The following is a 20,236-nucleotide window of genomic DNA, read 5'->3' on the forward strand; positions in this document are numbered from 1 at the left end:
AGAGTGTCTTTGTGCTTTGTTTTACCCTCTGTCACCCTCGATTCTCTCTGTACCCCCCTCACTAAGGAGAATAGTTCCGTCTTCCCCAACCGTTCCCCCCCCCCCTTTCACGCAGTGGTTCCTCCCACCCCCCCTCTCTACCGCGAGTTGGTGCTCCCCTCTCTCCGCGCGCTCCCGCCATCCCGCCCTGCGCGCTCCCGCCACTTCCGCCGCCGGGTGAAAGGTCCCTCTGAGGCAGGGCCGCCGCGCCCCCTCCCTGAGAACCCCGTCCCCTCCGGTCCCCGTCCCCAGCCCCGGGCCATGGAGCGGGACTGACGGAGCCGCCGCCGCCCCCCTCCTCCCGCCGGCCCCCAGGGGGAGGCCGCCGCGCCCCGCGGTGAGTGAGGAGGGCGCGGGGACCGGCGGGGAGGGAGGGGGGGGCGGCTTGTGGGGCAGGAGCGTGTGCCCCTGCATAGGCCGCGCTCCCGCCCTCCGGGGCCGGGGGTGCCTCGGGGGGGGGGGGGTTCACTGCCGCCCCCTTCCCATGGGCTGTATTCCCCCCATGGGCTGTATTTCCCCCCCCCATAACTTGTATTCGTCCCCCGGGGTGTGGGGGGCGGCCTCACCTCGGCATTAGAGGGGGGTGTTCGCGCTTCCCCCTGTCCCCAGGGATGGGGGTACCCGGGGTTGGGGTGCCCCCCCCTCAGCCCGTGCTCTGCCCAGGTAGGGGGGGAGCTGCTGCTCCCCTTTCGGCACAGGCAGAGCCTTCCCCGGCAGTGAGGGGGGGCCAGGGTGCTCCGTCCCTCGCCTCCTGCCAAGCCATGGCCCGGCCTTGCCCCTGCAGCGCGGGCAGGGGATGGCCATGGGCTGCGGGCGCCTTTGCCAAAGCTCGTCCCTCTGTAGAGCGATCCCCGCTGGTTTATTGCACCCTCCGTGCCTTTTGTTTTTGGAGAAAGGAGACCTGAAAAGCTCCCAGCCTTGCGAGGGCCGCGTCTGTAAGGGCTCCTCTAGGTGACTGTGTTGCTTTGGCTCTTCCTGAATGCAGCAGCAGGCCCCTCGGGGTCTGCTGACAAATGGCTATCATGATTCATGCGGGGTTCTGATCCTTTGTATCTGTTTTGTTCAGTTGCTTTTGCTCTGGGTTCAGCGTCAGAGGACGTTATTGTTCCTTTGCTGGGTGAAACGTGTGAGCTGTGGCGGGCGGGATGAGGGTAAGATGTTTCTCTGAATCATTACAAGCACACAATAACTGAGACTGCAAGGGACCTCAGGAAGTCTCTGGTCCCAGCCCCCTGCTCGAAGCAGGGTCAGCTCCGAGATCAGACCAGGTTACTCAGCATTCCTGAGCATCGCTTCTCTTGCCCTTTGTGCTGGCAGAGAAAATTGCCCTTAAATTACTGGATGCTGCTACTTCATTCCCTCTCTGTTCTCCTCTGCAGCCTCAGAGCTTCACTGCTGGGGCTTCTTTGTGATGTTTTGTCTCTCCTGATCCTCTGTGAGTGCAGTTGTGGTGGAGAAATGGCTGTTTGGTCAGAGCAGGGGCCTCCTCAAAGGCAGTGGCAGGTCTCGGGTGTGTCTGTGATTCAGAGCTCTCTTGAAGAGGAGACAAAGATCTTTGTACTTTTGTGTACTTGGGTAGAGAGGACGATAGTGATGGTGGGGCTTGCTTTTGCTCATGGAAAATGGGCTTGTGTGTGGAGCTGGGGCTCCTCTGTGGCCTCAGGCTGAGGCAGAGGGAAGCAGCAGCCTGGCTTGGAAGACAAATGTGGGGTTTATGTCCCAGGTGGGACTGTGACGCTGTTGGTACTGGGGCTGCTGACCCTCTGGCTGGCTCCTTATGGTGTCCTTTGTTTGACTCCTGCCTGTGCGTGTATGGACCAGACCTCTGCTTTCTCAACTCTTTGTACTTGAAAATCCTGAGAATTCCAGGATTTGGGGAGGGGAATGAAAGAAAAGTTCAGCACTGAGGATGCTCAGGCTTTAATGAGTATTTTTTTAGGCAAGAAAGAGGCAGTCTGCAGTGCCCTGCATCGCGTTGTTCAGGTGAAGAAGTCTGTCAGCTCTCTGTGAGCCATTGATACCCAGCATGTGCTGGCAGAGCAGATCTGGACTGCGAGGTGCAATCCAAGGGGTTTGTTTGCACTTCCCTGCTCGGTTGGAAATGTGACCTGGGGAGAATGCTTTCTGCAGCTGTGTTCCCATGACAAGAGAAACTGCAGCTAAATGAAATCTGCTTTTTTTTCCCTCTTCCTTCCCAGTTTCCTGTCCTGCCCAGCTCGCTGAGTAGTTAATGCAGAAGATAAAGAGGGTTCGTCTGGAAAACGAGACTGCAGGAAGTTGGAGGAGGTATGTGTCCTGGTTACTCCCAGGGCCTTTACTGACCCTTAGGCTGTGTGGGACAGAGCAGTAATCACCTCTTGGAGTGAAGGAGTGTTCTGAAAAATCCCAAGTATCTCATTCTTCCCCGGGAGCTCGGGGTCAGGATCTGTGGGTCAGGAAGTGACTCAGGCAGGTAACTTGTGTCACTGACTTCCAGTTCCTGTGCTGATGGATGTCCCACCTGTACTTGCTTGTTGTCTTCAGACTCCCCCTGAAGCAGGGCTCAGGGGATGTACTCCTGCTCTAACGTGGCCAGGCAGGGTAGAAGAGGCATTAAGAAGACCTCTAAGAGAGAGCTGGATGCTTTTGGGAGTGGGGTTAGCAGCGCTTCTGCAGCAGCTCTGAATCATCTCAGTCAGTGCCTTGGCATGAGGACTGTAAAGGATCATGTTTTCTCCAGTGAGGTGTGGATCTTGGATATGCTATATTGACGTCAAAGTGTCAAGACCATCTAAGAGAGAGATGGTTAAAACTGGTGTCTTGATCCCACTCACCTTTGAACTATTTAATCCCTGAACTTACTCTGCAATTTCAGTTAGATGTTACTCCCTATACTTGTTTACTTCCATAGTGTTGCCAAATACATCCTGTGTTTTGTCCAAGAGATGGCTGTGGTGATGGATGGAGCAATTGGATTTTCTTTTTGCTCTCTATTGTGTCAGGACTGAAGTTTGTGAGACTCCACCACACAGGGTGTGATGGTGGCATTGCCCAGTGCTTTCACTGTTGGCTGCTTTGCTTATTCCACTCTGTTGTAGTGTCAGAATCACCAGGATGAGAACAGTACCAAGCTAAAAGTTGTGTTGTTCCCTTCCCTAGTGAATCATAAACCCATGGCAATAGGGTTTGGAAGGGGCTGCAGCCTCCAGTTCACTGTGGGACAGTAAGCACTATTACATTTGTGGATTTCTTAAGCCCTTAAAGGTGCAGCTTTCCCCTGTGAAGAGTCAAGCTGGCTGAGTAAGGTGGTTTCACCACCTGGGTGAGAGTAACCCAAGGTCAGGCACCCCGAGCCAAAGGCAGATCATTTGAATTGACTGACTTGACGTGCAGTGGGGTTGGGTTGAGAGAATTGCAGCCAGTTCCTGGGCGTGTGTGGGCTTCCTGTCATGTGTTTCTCATAGGCAACACTTTTGCCTTCAGATGTGATCAGAGACACTGTCATGGAGACCCTGGCTATAGACAGCAGAGGCCACAGCCACACTCACAGCTTTAGAACATCCCGTCACGTTCTCTTTTGTGGTTTTATTTGGGCTTCCTGCCTGGCTTTGATTGGGAAGTGCTCTTCTCTGTTTTCAGGATGTGGATTTACTGCTGGGCTGTAGGTACAGGGAGCTACAGTTCAGGATCCTGTTCTTGTGGTGGTAATCACACATTTTGCACAATTTAGGGACTTAGCAGCTTGAAGACATGGTTTTAGTTCCAGCCCTTGTACCATGTGCCTGTAGTTTGAGGAAGTCCAGATGTGCTTTGGTTTAGGTTTGCTCATCCCCTGCCATAGTTTCATAAGATGTCAAACTAGGTGAGGGCTCCTTTTTAGAGAGTTTGGTAGAAGCTGCAAGCAAGGGGAATCCTCAAGGAACAGTTAGGGTAGAAAACGGGCAGAGGTGAGTGTTTTGTGGTGGTGCAAACAATAATCTTCCCCCTCTCCCCTGGTTCTCTTTGCTGGGGAAGAATTCACTGTGCACCTTCCTGAGGCCCAAGTCTTAATGTTTTTGCTTAACCCTGCAGTATGACAGCTGCATCCAAGAAGTCTTTCTCCTCTCAGAATGCAGGTCACTGTTCCAAATGACAGGCAGGATTCAAGAAACAGCTCATTTGAAAATGTAAATCTTGGGTCTGCTGAGGACAGGTCCTTTTTTGGTGTAATGTTAGTCAGTGCTTTGCCACCTTGATGTTGTGTCAAAGGTAACAATTCTGTCCCCATGCAGCAGACTTCTCCAGCCTGATCTCTGCAGGAAACTGAACTCCTCCTGAGATGCTTTGCAACAAGGTATCCCCAAAAAGAACTAAAATGTCCTCATGGAAGGATACCCAGCTTCCCAAATGGGCTGACACAAACTGGTTTCCCTAGTCCTAGGCTCACTCCTGCTTTGCAATAGATGACGTCATTGACCTTGGGCAAGTCTGTTGGCCCACCTCTCCTCAAATTAACATGTACTGTAGTTGTTGTGGAGGCGGTTTCTGGGAGACTCTCATTCAATAAGTGCCAGCTTGGAAATGCGTGAGGAATGCATGCCACATTTTCCAGGATATAGCCAGTCTGTTGCTGCTCCCTTCTTTCTGTTGGTTTCTTCCTGTTTTACTGTCTCCGCCACTTCATTTCTGCCTGCAAGGGCTCTTCAGGTAAGTGAGGTGCTGTGCTTGGGCTTTAAACCTCTCTCTCAGCATTGAACAGGCTTTGCTTTAGGATGGGGAAGGGACTTCACTTCTGTGGTCTTCCAGAGCAGAAGTTTATGTGCCTTTACGATAGGTCATAGCTTTTATGACCCATCCATCCAAATTCCTGGGCTGGTTTTCCTTTGAGTCAAGCTGGTTGTTTTCTGCACCGGAATCTGCTGCTTGTATTTCCTTTAACAGCTTATTTCTAGAATCAGTCCTGGGAGAGCGAGTTTGCTGAGGTTAATACCTTCATTTACAGCACTTGACATGGGATGGGAAACGGACTTTTCCCTTCAATACATCGGTGTATGTTTAAAATGTAATCTTTGAGTGCAGAGAAGCCTGGGAGCTGTAGTTTAAGGCGTGCCTGTTCTCCTGAGCTTGATGCATGCTTAGGGCTTTCTTTGCTTGATTTTTAAGGCTTAATTCTCTCCCTCAACTCCTCCCTCAGTTTTTTATCTAGTTCTGAAGGGGAAGAGAAGATGACTGCAGTGGACACGCTATCAGACAGCTCTGAAGTGGTCGAGATGGAGGATGTGCCTTCCCAATTCCAGGTGCAAAAGCATTCTTGGGATGGGCTGCGTGACATTATTCACAGCAGCAGGAAGTATTCGGGCATGATAGTGAACAAAGCTCCCCATGATTTCCAGTTTGTCCGGAAAACAGAAGAGTCCAGCCCGCACTCTCATCGCCTCTACTACCTGGGTAAGCCAGTGTGAATGTCTGACAGGAGAGCTTCCAGTCAAAACGGGCAAGGAAAAGGCTGGGAAGTCTCTCCATTTATGAGATGGGAGAACTGAGTTAAGCAGCATTGCCCTGGGTTTGCACGCTCGCTCTCTAGCAAAGCCTGGCACTGGGCAGATTGCTCTGCAGCCCCAGACAAGTGCTTTAATCACGCTGCTTAGTGACAGGGGGAAGTGTTTGTACCTCATGACAGTGTCAGTGCAGTGTCCTTTGGCAACCCAGGTGATGGAGCTGTTCCTCAAACTCGGAACTATCTTGTGCCTCTGTAGCTTAGGAGAAATGGATTTACTTGGTTGATAAACCAGACTGACTTTCCAAGGAATTTGCTGTCAATAAAGACTCTTATGTTGCAAGTTTTAGGTATTAATGCAAGGTGGTGGTGTCTCCCTGCTTTATTAAGTACTGTGTAGGTAGAATGCTTTTAGGAGCAGAGGATTAAAAAAAAGGAGATTAGGTGGGAATGAACTGTTAATGGTATTCACAGGGAAATATCCTCTTCCTTACAGCAGGATTGAAAAGCAGCAGAATGCTGTGCTGTACAGGTCCCTCATTAGTTGGAGCCACATTGTAATTAGTGACAGAGTGGTTGGATTTTAGTAACTGGATAATTCTGTGGTTGGTAGCATGGGAAGCTTTATAGACTATAAAGAGTTTGTTATGCTCTGGGGCATGAGCTGATCCTTACTGGGCCAGTAAAGAAATTGCCTGATGTGCAACTCCACACAGCAACTGTTTCCTGAAGTGACCCTGCTTTGCTTTCTTCTGGTTTGAGTTGAGTGGAGGTCACTGTAGGACACAGGGTGCTGGGGTTGAGGGGCTGATTTGTTTTATCATTAAGCAGCTCCTGTGTGCCACTGACTTGATTTCTTCCTCATATATTCTTATGACACAAGTGCTACTATAAAGGGCAGTATCCAGAGTTAGCATATTTTTCTTGTCAAGTCTGAACAGTGAGGTTTGATTTAAAGCTGAATGTATTTCAAGGCCAAGTTGACTTTGATACAGTGTTTGATGTAGAGGACTAAAGAACTAAGGATCCAGGTTGCCTATTTAAAAGTATTTCTATGTTCTGTTGCATGAAATGGCAGCCAGAGCAGCTCCTGCTTGTTGGTGTTCAGCACAGGGGTGACTGTTACAGGAGCCAGAATCAGGAGTGAAGATGCACAAGTGTCTTTTCAGTGTTCTCTCCCTTAGGGAAATGTACAGGGCATAGAGCAGATTGATCCATCATTTAAGGGCAATATCTGCCAGGGTACTTCTTCTCAGGCATTCCTGACACAGGGTAAACCCTGATTCCTTCACCATAAGGAGCATCTTTTGAGCTGAATGCTCTTTGCTATTAAATCCTCAGACCCGTTTCAGCAGTTTATGAGGGTTTAACATCAGAGTGCTGTTCCTGTCCCGACGTCAAATAACATGCCAAGGAGGAGGATGAAGACTCCCAAAGAACTTTACTGTAGGGGTTGAATACATTTCCTCACTTGGGAGCAAAACATAATGTCTTTTGGGGAGGCAGGCACTATTTTTCTTGTGAATGCTGATGGATTGTAGTCAGTGTGAGGTCGTTGTAGAAAGTAGGAACACAAGGAGAGAGGAGGTGCAGAGCACACTCACATGAGTGTCAGTTGTGTGGATATATAGTCATTTGTTCCTGTCTGCATTTTTTCTTCCTGCTTGGACATCTTAAATCATTCGTGGGCTGTCCCCATAGAATTTGATGTTGTATCATGGCAGATGCTGCTTATGTTAAACACCACATGCTCAGCACTTTGGTGGTTCTGTCTCTGAGGATTACATGCTCACATATTGCTTTGCTTCTTGAGGACTTATTAATATTTCAGGTTTAATTTTCAGTAACTGGAGTGCTGGGTTAACTGGCTCCAGAATCTTTCTGTTCTGCCCAGAGTGTGTGCAGAGTAGACAATATCAGGGCCCATTTCCCTGTGCAGCATTCTGATCTAGGCACTAGTCTCTGCAGCATATGTAGAGGGCAAGTTCATGGTCTTTGATTTTGTTAGAGCTGCCAGAATCATGTGTGAGGGTGGTTTATTTTTCATGGTGGTTTTGGAAGCTGGAGGGTGGCCAGTAGCTTGTTTGATAACCACAGTCAAAGGCTTATGTAAAATGACAAAGTCTCTCGACTGGATGAAAGAGTAGTGTACTGTTTCACATGTGAATGGGCTCTCTGGAGCTTCCCAGCTTTTCCTTCCCCTCGCAGGCTGCTGCCTTGGCCTCAGTGAGGTTCCTGTAGCCAGTTTCTGGCTGGGAAATGTGGAGAGGAATGTTGAGTCACCCACCCAGGGAGTGGCTTTCTTAGAGTGGATCGAGGGCATGGCTTGAACCGTCCACGGTGCGGGAGGTTGGATGTAACCAGTTGTGAAGAGGTTGGCTGCTGTGAAATATTTCTGAGGGAGATTTACAAGTAAATAAATATCTAAAGAATTTAGAGATTTTTCTGTGATTGAACTGAGAGCTGCTGGGAAAGCCTCTGGACAGCCCCAAGCCCTCTATTAACACTTTCCTTTTCAATTTGCTCTTGGTCCTCTTTGTCCTGGCTAACTAATCTTAAGTAGGATGACACTTTTGTCCTCCCAATAGGAATGCCATATGGTAGCCGAGAGAATTCCCTTCTTTATTCAGAGATTCCCAAAAAGGTACGGAAAGAGGCCTTGCTTCTCTTGTCATGGAAACAGATGCTGGATCACTTTCAGGTAAGCTGAAGTGCGAAGAGCTTGGGCTGAGGGTGATGTGGTGGGTACAGTAAACAGTGAAGATCATAATGTGGCAGGGTATAACACACGGGGAATAGCAGTGGTGGGAATGTTGTATCAGGAATCGCTTTGCTTCCTAATACAAGATGGTCACTTGTGTGTGCAGTGAAACAGCAGTGAAACAGCAGCTGATGTGGCAAGCAAAGGGCTGACCCAGCAGAGAGGACTCTGTAAAGTAGCTCGTAGCCTGCCTCAGATTACAAGCTATCAGCACAGTGCACCTTTCTTCTGGGTGTCTTGGCTGGGCTCTTGCTGTGCTCATTGCTGTGCTCAGTGGAATGCCTGCCTGTCATCTCTCCTGCTTTTAAGGAGGTTAAGAAAGTGGAATTTCCACTGCTGCTTCTGCCCTACACACTTGTAAGCAAACCAGAAAGGGGGTGAATTTTCCCCTCCCTGATACCAGTATCCTAATGCCCTTTGTCACTCACAGCATTGATGAAGAAGAGAGGGGAGGGTATTGGTCTTCCTTCTCTACTAAAAGGGTTCCTGGTGGAAAAGAATGTAGCTGTCGTGACCCCATGTGGATCACTCGTTCTCCTCAGGGTAATTCAAGATCCCCAGAAGAGCTTTTGTTTGCAGTGTCTGACATGGAAACTGTTTGTGAAGGCTGGAGATAATGTCATTAAGTTAATTGTAACATCTGATTTGCATAAGCAGAGCAAGTGCAGCTCTCCTCAGCTCATGCTCAAGTGCCAACTGCAGAAGGGACACGTTCACAAGTCACCTCTCCTGTAGAGGGAACTTCAGGGCGTGCTGGCTGGTTTGGGCTGGGATGTTGTGTTTTGGGCACTCACAGACTCACTGGTGCCAGGCTTGGAGCATCCCTGGTCTGTGAAAGTGTCTCTCCTTGCAGATGCTTTGAGATTTTCCTTTCCTTCAATACCAGGCAACCCCTCATCATGGGATGTATTCTAGAGAAGAGGAACTCTTGAGGGAGCGCAAGAGGCTCGGTGTCTTCGGTATAACGTCTTACGATTTCCACAGTGAGAGTGGCCTATTCCTCTTCCAGGCCAGCAACAGCCTCTTTCATTGTCGAGATGGGGGCAAGAATGGCTTCATGGTGAGTCTGATAGTGATTCTTATGAATATCACCTGAAATAGACTTAATGGTTTTGGTTGGAGATGGCTGCACGTCTGCATCTGTTTGGTGATGGTCAGTTATCTTGTCAGGGTTGTGTTTGCCATCATTTCATGTGCTGTATTGTTTCTGTGGTCTAGGCCTTTTAAACATGACAATGGAAGCTGTTTTGGTACAGAGCTGTTTGTGTGCCTCTTGCTGTAGGTGTCTCCAATGAAGCCTCTGGAAATCAAGACTCAGTGCACAGGACCACGAATGGATCCCAAGATCTGCCCTGCTGACCCTGCCTTCTTCTCATTCATTAATAACAATGACCTGTGGATAGCAAATATTGAGACAGGAGAGGAGAAGCGAATGACATATTGCCATAAAGGTAACTGGTGCTCCTTGCCAGATTGGAAAGGAAATTCCTTCTGACAGATCTGGGCTAGAAGGGCTCATGTTTTCATGGCTTAGTTCTTACAAGTGCCTCCTTCTGGATCAGCTTTTGCCAAGGAGATGTAACTGCAGTCTCATCTTTGTTCCTCTCCAGGCTTATCCAATGTTCTTGATGACCCCAAGTCTGCTGGTGTAGCCACTTTTGTCATTCAGGAGGAGTTTGATCGCTTCACGGGCTATTGGTGGTGTCCCACAGCTTCCACAGAAGGTCAGTCACTGTTCTTCTTGTCAAAGTCTGACACTACCTGCTGCCAGCCCTGCTGTGAATGATTCCTTGCGCAAGATTTCTCCCTTGGCCTGTGTTTGCTCTGTTTCTGAAGGACCAGAACACTGGGGGAATAGAACCGTGCTCTGAGGAGTATTTGCAGGTGGTCACTAGGGGCTGTGGCTATACAGGAGATGCACACTCTGCACCAGAGTATTGCTGCAGTGCTCCAGGCAAGCCTGAGGCAGCTGGAAAACTGTAGCAAACGATGCTGTCTGTCCTAGGTTCGGAGGATTTAAAAACACTGAGGATCTTGTATGAGGAAGTGGATGAGTCAGAGGTGGAGATAATTCATGTTCCTTCACCTGCCTTGGAGGAGAGAAAAACCGACTCCTATCGGTACCCCAGGACAGGTAAGTGAAGTACCATGGGGCTGCTAATGCAGCTCTTGACTCCTGCTGGCAGCAGCAGTGGAATCTGTGCTGTAAACTTTGCATGATTAATCTGGGTACTTACTAGAATGTAGAAGCTGTGAATATCAAGGCCTAATTGGGTCTCTGAGCCCAGAATCTACTGCAAGAAAGGAATGGGATTTCAAGTTGAGCTTACATGAAAGGATTGCTGAGAAAATGGAATCTGTCTGGTGGCATATTGTGGAATACATTTTGAATCCCGTCTTTCCGTTCCCTTCTGAGAACATACAGCAACTAGACAAGGCAAAAGCAAACTTTTCCCATACCCAGAATGACTCTGGTGATTACAGCGGGGTTTGCTCACATCCATAATTTGGTATTTGTACGTTCACACACAGCCATTTCAGTAGGAGCGAGGCTGGTTCTTGTCTAGAAGCTGTATGGAGTGTTCAGGTTGGTCATTTTGGTATTCCTTCACTTCTCTGCAGGCAGCAAAAACCCCAAGATTACATTAAAACTGGCAGAATTCAAGACAGACAGCAAGGGGAAGGTAAGTGCTAACAACTCAGAATGGGACGTTACACAGGAGGGTTGACAGCTTCTGGAGCTCCCAAGAGTTAAGGTCACTAAGAAGCCCTAGATAGTGTTAGTGGTTGTTTTCACCCTCTTGTAACACCTGGTTCTCTCGTGTGTTTATCCAAGAAAGAGGAAAACTTGGAAATGCTGGGAAGGGTTGTGCTGGCAGAGCAGCTGGGAGAGGGGAGGGAAGCGAGAGGTAGGGCTAGCCCGGGGTATAGCACGCTGTCAATAGCAGAGCAGGAGGGTTAAAGCCCACTCTCATCCTGGGCTTCAGTCCCTGGCTGTAGCCATTTCTGTGGCTGAATGCCAAAATCATTTTGCTTTGAAGCTTGTTTTTTCCCTTCTCTTCCTGCTGTTTGCAGAAGGGCTTTTGCTTCTTCTGGCCTGACCCTTTGCTGATGCCAATAGTTAAACTTCCTTATTCTCCTGTTTCACTGAGCTTCCATAGGAGGAGGTGAGGAGGCCTGGTAGCACTCTGATTTGATATTGGACCTTCCTTTTGCTGCAGATCCTGTGTGCTCAGGACAAGGAGCTGGTGCAACCATTTGCTGTGTTGTTTCCCACTGTGGAGTACATTGCCCGTGCCGGATGGACCCGAGATGGCAAATAGTACATAAGTTTTTCTTCCAAATCAATGCTCCCAAGGGCTGAACTATTGCAGGCCCTCGATATGCTCTGTATTGTGGTCAAAACCTGGTTTTAAAGCCATGAGTGCCAGAAATGGCACATGAGTATTTGGCTTCTTCACTTTTAAATCATCCTAAAAGTAGCATCCAGTGTAGACCGGAGTGACAAGCTGTGGGGTTTAAGTCACAACCACAGATTTAAATGACATTGATGTATTAAGCAGGCAGTCTTAGGGAATTCCTTTGAGTTGGAGCTATTTAACACAAGTGCAGTCTGCTTCCTGCTGCAAATGAGAATGTACTGAAGCCGGTTTAGCATTCTTCATTGGTCCAGTTTGTGATCAATGCCAAATGTGCTAGGGGAAGGTGGGCAGGTTGCATGGTGCCAAGTCCTTCATGCAGTGGGGAAAGGCTGCCCTGGAACGGGTGTGCTCCCGTAGCTTGCTAGATTTTAAAGGTCTTAATTTTTCCCCTGAAAAGCTTGCGTGAGTGTTACCTGGTTTGTGTGCACATCGAGTTAAGGTGATTTCACTGTCTTTGAAGACTTGTGTTCTCTAAGTCATTAATTTTCTGCTCTGGAAGCGAAATTCATTGAGCTTTACAGAAGGTAATCCCATTGGTGATTCTTCTGTTCTGCACCGGAGCTTACCTAAATGTGCTGAATCTATCAGTTCAGGAAACCCACAGTCACTGAGATGCTAGGGGAGAACTGGCTCTTTTCAAAGTCTGTCTTAATGATGAAACTTCCCTTGATGCACTTCCAGGCCTTGGGGTAGGCGCACTATGCAGCGGTGGCTTGCCATCTGTCATGTTGAGAGGCCTGCAGTGCAGCACCACTTCAAATGACTCTCCTTGGAGAGGAACAAGGCTGAGACTGAAGCGACTCCTTCACTTGGCAGTTGTCTTAGGTCTGTGCCTTTCCCTGCTAGTGCAGTGTGCAATGAGGAAGCAAATGGATCGCTTTAAGAGTGATCACTTCAGCTCATCAGGAGCCTGCTAGAAAACAAACAGTGCTTCCTGATGGAGGGGCTGTCCAAGGAAGAGTTATGTTCTGGAGACAGGGTTCTGTTAACAGTGCTCCCGTGGAAGAGACACTCTGGCAGATCTGTCAGACACCTCGTCTGAGCGAGCCCCCTGTGAAATACCAGAGCTGTCTGGCAATACGTGTGTGTTGGCAAAGCTTCCAGGGGATTAGAAAGCAGCAATGATGAGAAAAGCGTTGCATTGAGATGCCTGAATCCTTTCTGCCAGCGGGGGGGAAAAAGGGTTGCATGTTCTGAGTGTTAGAAAGGGACAGCTACATTGCAGTACTGACATTCACCTCTAACTTCTTTCCCCAGTGCTTGGGCTATGTTCCTAGACAGACCTCAGCAGCGGCTGCAGCTAATCCTTTTGCCTCCAGCACTCTTTATTCCAGTCCCAGAAAACGAGGAACAGCGTGCTGAATTTGCCAAAACTGTGCCAGAAAATGTCCAGCCATTTGTGATCTATGAAGAAACCACTGATGTGTGGATAAATGTAAGGGGCTCGGGGCTGGGGGGAGAACACAGGCTGCCTCTTCTTCCCACACAGTTAAGCATCACGGTACTGAAGTGATAAAGGGGCCTGAAGTTCACACCAGGGTGTTGGAATAGCAGCCACTTAGCGGGACTCTCATAGCTGAAATGTCCAGCTTGGTCATGATGGTAGCAATGGAAAGCCCAGAGCGTGTGGTTTTCTGCGTGGGTCCAGAGCTTCTTTGTGGGAACAGGAAAGTAGGGAATGGCTTTTTTCCATTCATCTGGGATATTTCCTCCCCCTCTCCTTTCCTTTGGAAGCCCGGTAGTTGAGCACCGCCTCCCTTGGCATTGGCTCTGCTGTCTCCATACCAATCACTCATCAGTCTCTTGCCTTGTGGGACAGGTTCATGATATCTTCTACCCTTTCATCCAACCGGAGGGAGAGGAGGAAGAACTCTGCTTTATCCGAGCCAACGAATGCAAAACAGGTTTCTGCCACCTGTACAGAGTCACAGCGGTTCTGAAGCAGGGCAGCTATGACTGGGTGCAGCCATACGTCCATAGCGAGGGTAAGAGCTGCACCTTGTTGGCGTTTCAGCTTCGGGTGCTCCCTTTCTGGTTTGCTTGTGTTGCCTTTTGGAGAAGGCAGGGACTGATTCTCCTCTCCTTTCTTCCAGATGATTTCAAATGTCCCATCAAAGAGGAGGTCGCGCTGACTGGTGGGGAATGGGAGGTGTTGGCGAGGCATGGATCGAAGGTAGTGGTCACTTTTGTTCTCTCTTGCAGTGTTACAGCTCTGCATTGTCTGCCCACAGGCCTGGCCTATGCCCTCTGTTACACCTGGGACCAGCTAAAACTAAGCTTCTTTTTGTTTCTCTTTTTATGGCTGCCTGTGCTTTCCCCACAAGGGCTGTAGTCCAGTGCACATTCAACTCATTGCCTTTTTAATCAGCCTTCACATGGCTCCTTAGGTAAACCCCATGAGTGAATCAGGCCATAAAAAAGGACATAAGTCTGAGGTTCAAGAGCAGCAAAGAACTGTTTGATGGAGAAGCTTGGGCTTGCTCCCTTTGCTGAAGCATTTTAACCCCCATGAGTACTTGTGAGTTGGAAGGATGTCCTAGTGCCTGGTCTCCAGCTGATCCCTCAGTGGAGCCTGTAGGAAGAAGGCAGCTGGGGAGTAGAAAGCAATTTAGAATATGGAGAAACTGGATCTCTTCTTGCTTGCAGAACAGCCAGCAATGAATTGGTGTTAATCTTGTAGAAACAGAGCTCTACTTCTGCTTCAGGAATTGAGTCTGATCTTTAATGCTCCCGGGTGATTCCTGTCCAGATAAAGACCTTGTCTGGTCATTGCCAATTAATCTGGATTTTCACTTTCTGCTTTTAAAAGGCCTCCAGCTCCATGTGTTTGGTGTCTGCTGCTTTTCCTCAATCTGCAATTAACCTGCTGTCCCTCCCCGTGTGGCTTCTCACTGTACATGCTGTTGATTTTGGCCTGCATGTCTTATGGCTAAAATTGTGTTAGCAGCAATTATTTGGATGCATCTGTTGCTCCGCAGGGCTCTGCCTGCTTTTCCTGGCCAACTGAGTTCCCTTTGCTGTTCCCAGTGGTCTTCAAACTGTGGGTTAGTCAGAAATAGCATTTGGGCTTCAGCATTTGGAACCTGGAGGGTGGAAAACAGCTCAGTTGGTGTTGCTGGATCAATGCAGTGTTTAAAAGCTGTAGTCTCTGTTCCTGGCTGGCCAGGGGTGTTCAGAAGCAGCTTTATCTGGACATTAAAACCATGCTTGATTTTGGCTTGATGTTTGGTGCTGTTAGAGCTGTTGGACCGATCCTTCCACAGATGGGAATTTGCTATGATGATGGCTGGAAAAAATACACGTCTGCCCTTACAATCCAGAGATATTTAAGCACAGAATCTGCCTGATTTCACCTAGGACAGAGCCCAACTCTTGGTGCTTATTAGTAAGCAAATGCTTGGAGTGTGTTAGAAAAGCTGAGTGGCTGCTTTTTGTTACTTTGCTGGACTGTGCACACTTCTCCATGGGTGCTGGGAACGTGTTCTCTAACCTGTCATTCCAACAGGCATTGTGCATGGTCCCTAATGCCAGGAGCAGTCTGTCATGGTCTATTTCTGTTTTAAGCTGCCAGGGGACAGACTGTTTGAACTGGCAGAGGAGCAGTTCCTTGTCATCCTTCTCTTCTCCATAGATCTGGGTCAATGAGACCACGAAGCTGGTGTATTTCCAAGGCACAAAGGACACCCCGTTGGAGCACCACCTCTACGTCGTCAGCTACGAGTCTCCTGGAGAGATCGTGCGACTCACGACTCCAGGCTTCTCCCACAGCTGCTCAATGAGCCAGGTCTGTTGTTTCTTAGACCCAAGATGCCCTCATCTCCTGACTGACAGGGCTCCTAACTAGGGACGGTGATGAATCGTGACCAGTAACGAGTCCTGAGGGCTTCTTTGTCTTGGTTGCTTGAGATGTGGGAGCTCTTGTCTGAGCTGAGATGTGGGAAATGAAAGACCTTCTTCCCCTAACTCTCCTCTCTCCCATCTGCAGAACTTTGACATGTTCATCAGCCACTACAGCAGCGTGAGCAGTCCACCTTGTGTGCACGTCTACAAGCTCAGCGGCCCCGATGATGACCCGCTCCACAAGCAGCCCAAGTTTTGGGCTAGCATGATGGAGGCAGCCAGTAAGTTCTGGAGATCATGGTTATGTCTGTGTGAGTCATCCTTAACCTTCCACATTTGCTGTTGTGGTATAGAGAATACCCAGCTGATGATGTTTTCTTGTGTGATCCCTTCACTGTCTATGGCCTGGTGCCCTATGCAGGCAGTTAGAGGCTGTGTGCTTCACAGTGAGAGGCTTCTCTGCTGTGGTTTGGTGTTGAAAGAGCCCCAACTAAGTCAAGTTTGAACAGAAGGAGCTTGTCTGGGAGGCAGAGCTTGCTGCCAGTTACTGCACTGCCAGTGTCTGACCTTCCTTCTGCAGGTTGCCCCCCAGATTACATCCCACCTGAGATCTTCCACTTCCGCACCCACTCAGATGTTGAGCTCTATGGGATGGTCTACAAACCTCATGATGTCCAGCCTGGGAAGAAGCATCCCACAGTGCTCTTTGTGTACGGAGGCCCTCAGGTAAGAATCCACTGCTGGTGTCAGGCATGGGATTGCTGCCCAGGGCAGAGCTCTGTGTAGCTTGGTCATGCACTAAGACTTACACTTTGGCTAGCGATGAGCACTGGAGCTCTGCTCTGACCTCTGCTTCAAACCTCAGATGGTTTTAACAGCATGTAGTGTGATTTGCATGGCTCTGATAGCTCCATCAGTGGCTGCCCGCCGGCTCGGGATCCTACCCAGTGGGACAGGAGAGGAAGGGGCTGGAAGGCAGCTGCTCAGCTCTCATGCTTTGCTTCTCTCCTCGTGCAGGTGCAGCTTGTGAATAATTCCTTCAAAGGAATCAAGTACCTGCGGCTGAACACGCTGGCGTCCCTGGGCTACGCTGTGGTCGTGATCGATGGAAGGGGATCGTGCCAGCGAGGACTCAAGTTTGAGGGGGCCCTGAAAAACCAAATGGTAACGATCTGCTTGTGTCGGTGCCTCTGCTCATTGCTCTTCCTAAGCTTGCACTTTGCCTGTGTGAGCGTTGCTCTTGTCCTTTCTGTCTGGAGCTTCTAGATGTAGAAAGCCATTAACTTCAGCTGCTTCTGTTGCCTTTTAGGGTCAGGTGGAGATAGAGGACCAGGTGGAAGGTTTACATTATGTAGCAGAGAAATACGGGTTCATCGACCTGAGTCGGGTGGCCATCCATGGCTGGTCCTACGGGGGCTTCCTCTCCCTCATGGGGCTTATCTGTAAACCCAATGTCTTCAAGGTGAGTCTGGGTGTGGGGCTGTTATCCTGGGACACTTGGTTCCCTCAGCGTCTGTCACTCTTGGCATCTGGAATTGGGTTTTTTGCTTGATGCTTCTGCCAGAGGTGAACATGTCCCTCAGTCCTGCCTGCCCCTAGCTCCTGGCAGCAGCCCTGCGTTCTGCTTACAGGTTATACCTGTCTGACACTGGGGTGCTGTTATACCCCAGCGGCTGCTCAGGGTGGATTTAGCCTAGCATTCAATGAGATAATTGATGTGCTGTTCCTAATCCCTTCCCAAGTCCCCAGCAGTGTTTCTGGATCATTCCACAAGTCCCCCTAGAAAAGGGGAAGCCTTTAGTGCGCAGGAATTTACCACATTGTGACTCTAAGAGGAACAGCAGGGGGAGGAATCTGGGTTTTATGTGGGTTTGCTGAAGAGCAACCCTGGTCTGAGTGACGGAACAGAGCAGAACCTGGTTTTCCTTCCCCTTCAGGAAAACAGGGAACGCTTGACCTCTTTAGCACTTGATAATTGAGGCTGTCTCCTGCCCCCCATTTGTTTGACAGATTGCTATAGCAGGTGCTCCTGTCACAGTTTGGATGGCCTATGACACGGGCTACACTGAGCGGTACATGGATATCCCAGAAAACAACCAGCAAGGTTATGAGGCTGGCTCTGTGGCATTACACGTAGAAAAGCTTCCCAACGAGTGAGTACCATGGGCTTGAGTGATCTGCTCCAAACCTGCTCCCAGCTCCGCTTGTATCTCTGCTGAATCCTAAAAGGATGGATGGATTCTCATCCCGATCTGTTTCAACTCCTGGTTGGTCGCTGCCTTCTGCAGCAAGCTGGGGCATTGCACCTCCTTTGGCAGGGATGGGTTGAGGGCCATATCTGGGGCCTTATTCTACCGCCTGCCTGGCTGTTGCTGGTTTGGCTTGCCAGCTGGCAGCTCTTTGCTTAGACCCTCTGCAGAGCTTTTTATGTGGCTTCACATCCTTTCTCTGATCCCGTCCCCAGGCCAAATCGTTTGCTGATCCTCCATGGCTTTTTGGATGAGAATGTGCACTTTTTTCATACCAACTTCCTGGTATCACAGCTAATCCGGGCTGGAAAACCTTACCAGCTGCAGGTAGGAGGAACAAGAGAGAAGTGGGAAGGTCCCTTAAGGCTGGAAAGAGGAAAACGTTTCTGCTGTGTGTTCTGGGGGCGGGTGAAGGTGGAGGCAGCCGCTTCCACGTCTTGTTGCGGTGTAGGTGCCAAGTTTGACTCCAAGAGGTGGCCGGGAGGTGGCACTGTGGCTGTTCCATCCCTGGCACATGTGCCCTGTGTCTGAGAGCATGCACAGGCAGGGCTGCTGCCCTCAGGCCTGGAACTTTCCTTCTCTGTTTCGCTGTCTGGGTTGGCTGGTGGCAACAGAGGTGCCAGCCTGCCCCAGCAGAGCAGGGCAGTGCGGGAGGAGGGCTGGTGCTCTCACCCTTCCCTTTGTGCCCACCAGGGACTGGCTGGAGGGAGAAGGGCCGATGTGAGGGGGGGCTGTGCGTGCTGCAGGAGCTGCTGCTGGCTAACCCCCCGCTCTCTCTGCTCCTGCACAGATCTACCCCAACGAGAGACACAGTATTCGGTGCCCCGAGTCAGGGGAGCACTATGAAATCACGCTGCTGCACTTTCTACAGGAATACCTCTGAGAGCACAAGCCTCTGCAAGCTGGACACTGAGAGCTCCCCCTCCCCTGCGCCGCCGCCTCCCTCCGCAGCCATCACCCGGAGCACACATGGCTGAGTGCCCACCTGGGCTGGGTGTCCCCCCGAGCCAGGGGGGAGGCTGGAGGGCACCTTCCCTTTGGACAGTGCCACCTTCTCTCACTTCCCAAGCTGGAGGTCTGCCCCTGCTCGGCTGCTCATCCTCTTCCTCTCCTCCAGCCTGGCTGTTCATGCTTTTTTTGCTGCTACTCCCTCTCTCCTGGGAAGCAATGGACAGTGGTCTGTCTCCCGAGGCTGAGGTTTGTGCCCATCTTTCTCTTCCCCCATCCTTTTCCCTGTCCCACTGCACCTCTGCAGTCCCCATACTCCTACCTGCAAGAACTCAGTGCCTGTGTTGGAAACGGAAGAGCTGAATCAGCAAGCTCCCTTAAGCCAGGAGCGGGAGGAGGGAAGAGAGAGCTACCTGTTGTTAAGCCCCAGGGGAGAGCTGATCACTGCTGCTGTGTCCTGGCCCAGCGTGGAGCCCTGGGCTGTGGCGGGAGCTCGACAGAAGCATGGCAACACTAAGTCTTTTCTATTTTGCAGTGGAATTTTGCAGAGCAGATGGAGGAAGTGGCTGGGGTCGGTAACAGCGTCCTCCGATACCTTTCTCTAATGGCCGCTCCCAAGCAGAGTTGTGCCAACAGGCAGCTGAAGCAGCTGGCTCCCAGCACAGATCATCCCTGCGGAGCTCGCAGCAGCACTTGGGTGTTTTGCAACACAAGATGGATGATATTTATGCAAACCCCTCCTCCCCCCCATTCTCTGTGCTGCCTCTTGGGCCCACCGTCCCCGACACCCCGAGCTTTCAGATGTGCACTGAAATTGGCTGTGCTTCAGTTCTCTGCGGGTCAGTGACTGGTCCCCTTTGCCCATCTCCTCAGCAAACGCTCTCTTCTGGTTTCTGTTGTACCTGCTCCACAGGAACTGCCGTTCTGGGGAGGGGGGATTGAGCAATCGCACCTCAGGGGAGCACGTCCCCCCCTCAAGCCAAGGGTTCTGCCAGGGGGCAAAAGGATAACCACACAAAACCCACCCAAATGAACCACGTTGACTTGCCCTGGAGTATTTTAAGTGCGTATTATGAAAAGAAAATATTTTTATGGATTCTTATTCTTTTATAATTATGAGTGTAAGATGTAGCGACTCATTAAACTATTGCAAAGATTCCTGCTGGCGCTCTGGGGCGCAGGAGCGGGCGCGCGAGGAGACGGAGCTGCCTCCCCATAGGCAGAGCTGGGTCTGTGGGGAAAGCAAAGAGCTCTGTTCGGTTCCTGCACCGAGCAGCGCAGGGCCTGGTAAATGCCTGGGGGCAGCAGGATCCAGGCAATGGAAGCTGCAGGGTGGAAGGTTGGGAATCCTGGGCTGTGCGACCTTGGGCTGACACCAGCCCTGGGTACCTGCGGTGACTTGCGGGGATGGAGCTGATCCCGCACATGGAGCTGCCTCGTGCTCATCCTCCCTGCAGCCCGAAGCTCACAAGCCCTGGCCTGGCCGCCCCTTTCTGCCATGGGAATCAGCAGTGATGAATCC

General features: G+C 50.3%; 1 protein-coding gene across 3 annotated transcripts; it reads left to right on the forward strand.

The window, feature by feature from the left end:
• The first annotated feature begins 266 nt into the window (after positions 1 to 266).
• DPP9 (dipeptidyl peptidase 9) lies at positions 267 to 19,870 on the forward strand. 3 transcript variants are annotated; one of them, XR_009964790.1, is made up of 22 exons: positions 267 to 376; positions 2,238 to 2,325; positions 5,192 to 5,445; positions 8,083 to 8,195; positions 9,142 to 9,315; positions 9,538 to 9,706; positions 9,866 to 9,979; positions 10,261 to 10,389; positions 10,878 to 10,939; positions 11,477 to 11,577; positions 12,935 to 13,112; positions 13,497 to 13,662; positions 13,771 to 13,850; positions 15,309 to 15,461; positions 15,663 to 15,798; positions 16,098 to 16,243; positions 16,535 to 16,681; positions 16,827 to 16,979; positions 17,528 to 17,670; positions 17,982 to 18,093; positions 18,557 to 18,963; positions 19,250 to 19,870. XR_009964790.1 is itself a non-coding variant. In XM_062618753.1 (22 exons), exons 2-22 carry the CDS (start codon positions 2,270 to 2,272, stop codon positions 18,647 to 18,649), a joined length of 2,583 nt encoding a protein of 860 aa, XP_062474737.1. In that variant the 5' UTR covers positions 267 to 376; positions 2,238 to 2,269; the 3' UTR covers positions 18,650 to 19,870. The 3 variants fall into 3 exon arrangements, 2 of the variants coding, with proteins under 2 accessions (XP_062474737.1, XP_062474736.1); XM_062618753.1 differs by having other exon boundaries at positions 5,192 to 5,294; positions 5,391 to 5,445; positions 18,557 to 19,870; XM_062618752.1 differs by having other exon boundaries at positions 18,557 to 19,870.
• Positions 19,871 to 20,236: the final 366 nt, after the last annotated feature.

The sequence above is a fragment of the Pezoporus occidentalis genome, unplaced genomic scaffold, assembly GCF_034315485.1.
Source record: "Pezoporus occidentalis ecotype Australia unplaced genomic scaffold, CSIRO_AGI_Poc_V1 ctg202, whole genome shotgun sequence".
NCBI lineage: Eukaryota > Metazoa > Chordata > Aves > Psittaciformes > Psittacidae > Pezoporus > Pezoporus occidentalis.

What these genes read in the sequence shown, in the direction of transcription:
- DPP9 (XM_062618752.1), top strand. Translation starts at nt 2,270, where the DNA reads ATGCAGAAGATAAAGAGGGTTCGTCTGGAAAACGAGACTGCAGGAAGT. An exon ending in TAGCATGATGGAGGCAGCCA is followed by an intron (nt 15,799 to 16,097) that starts GTAAGTTCTGGA and finishes TTCCTTCTGCAG; the next exon opens with GTTGCCCCCCAGATTACATC. An exon ending in GTAAACCCAATGTCTTCAAG is followed by an intron (nt 16,980 to 17,527) that starts GTGAGTCTGGGT and finishes TTTGTTTGACAG; the next exon opens with ATTGCTATAGCAGGTGCTCC.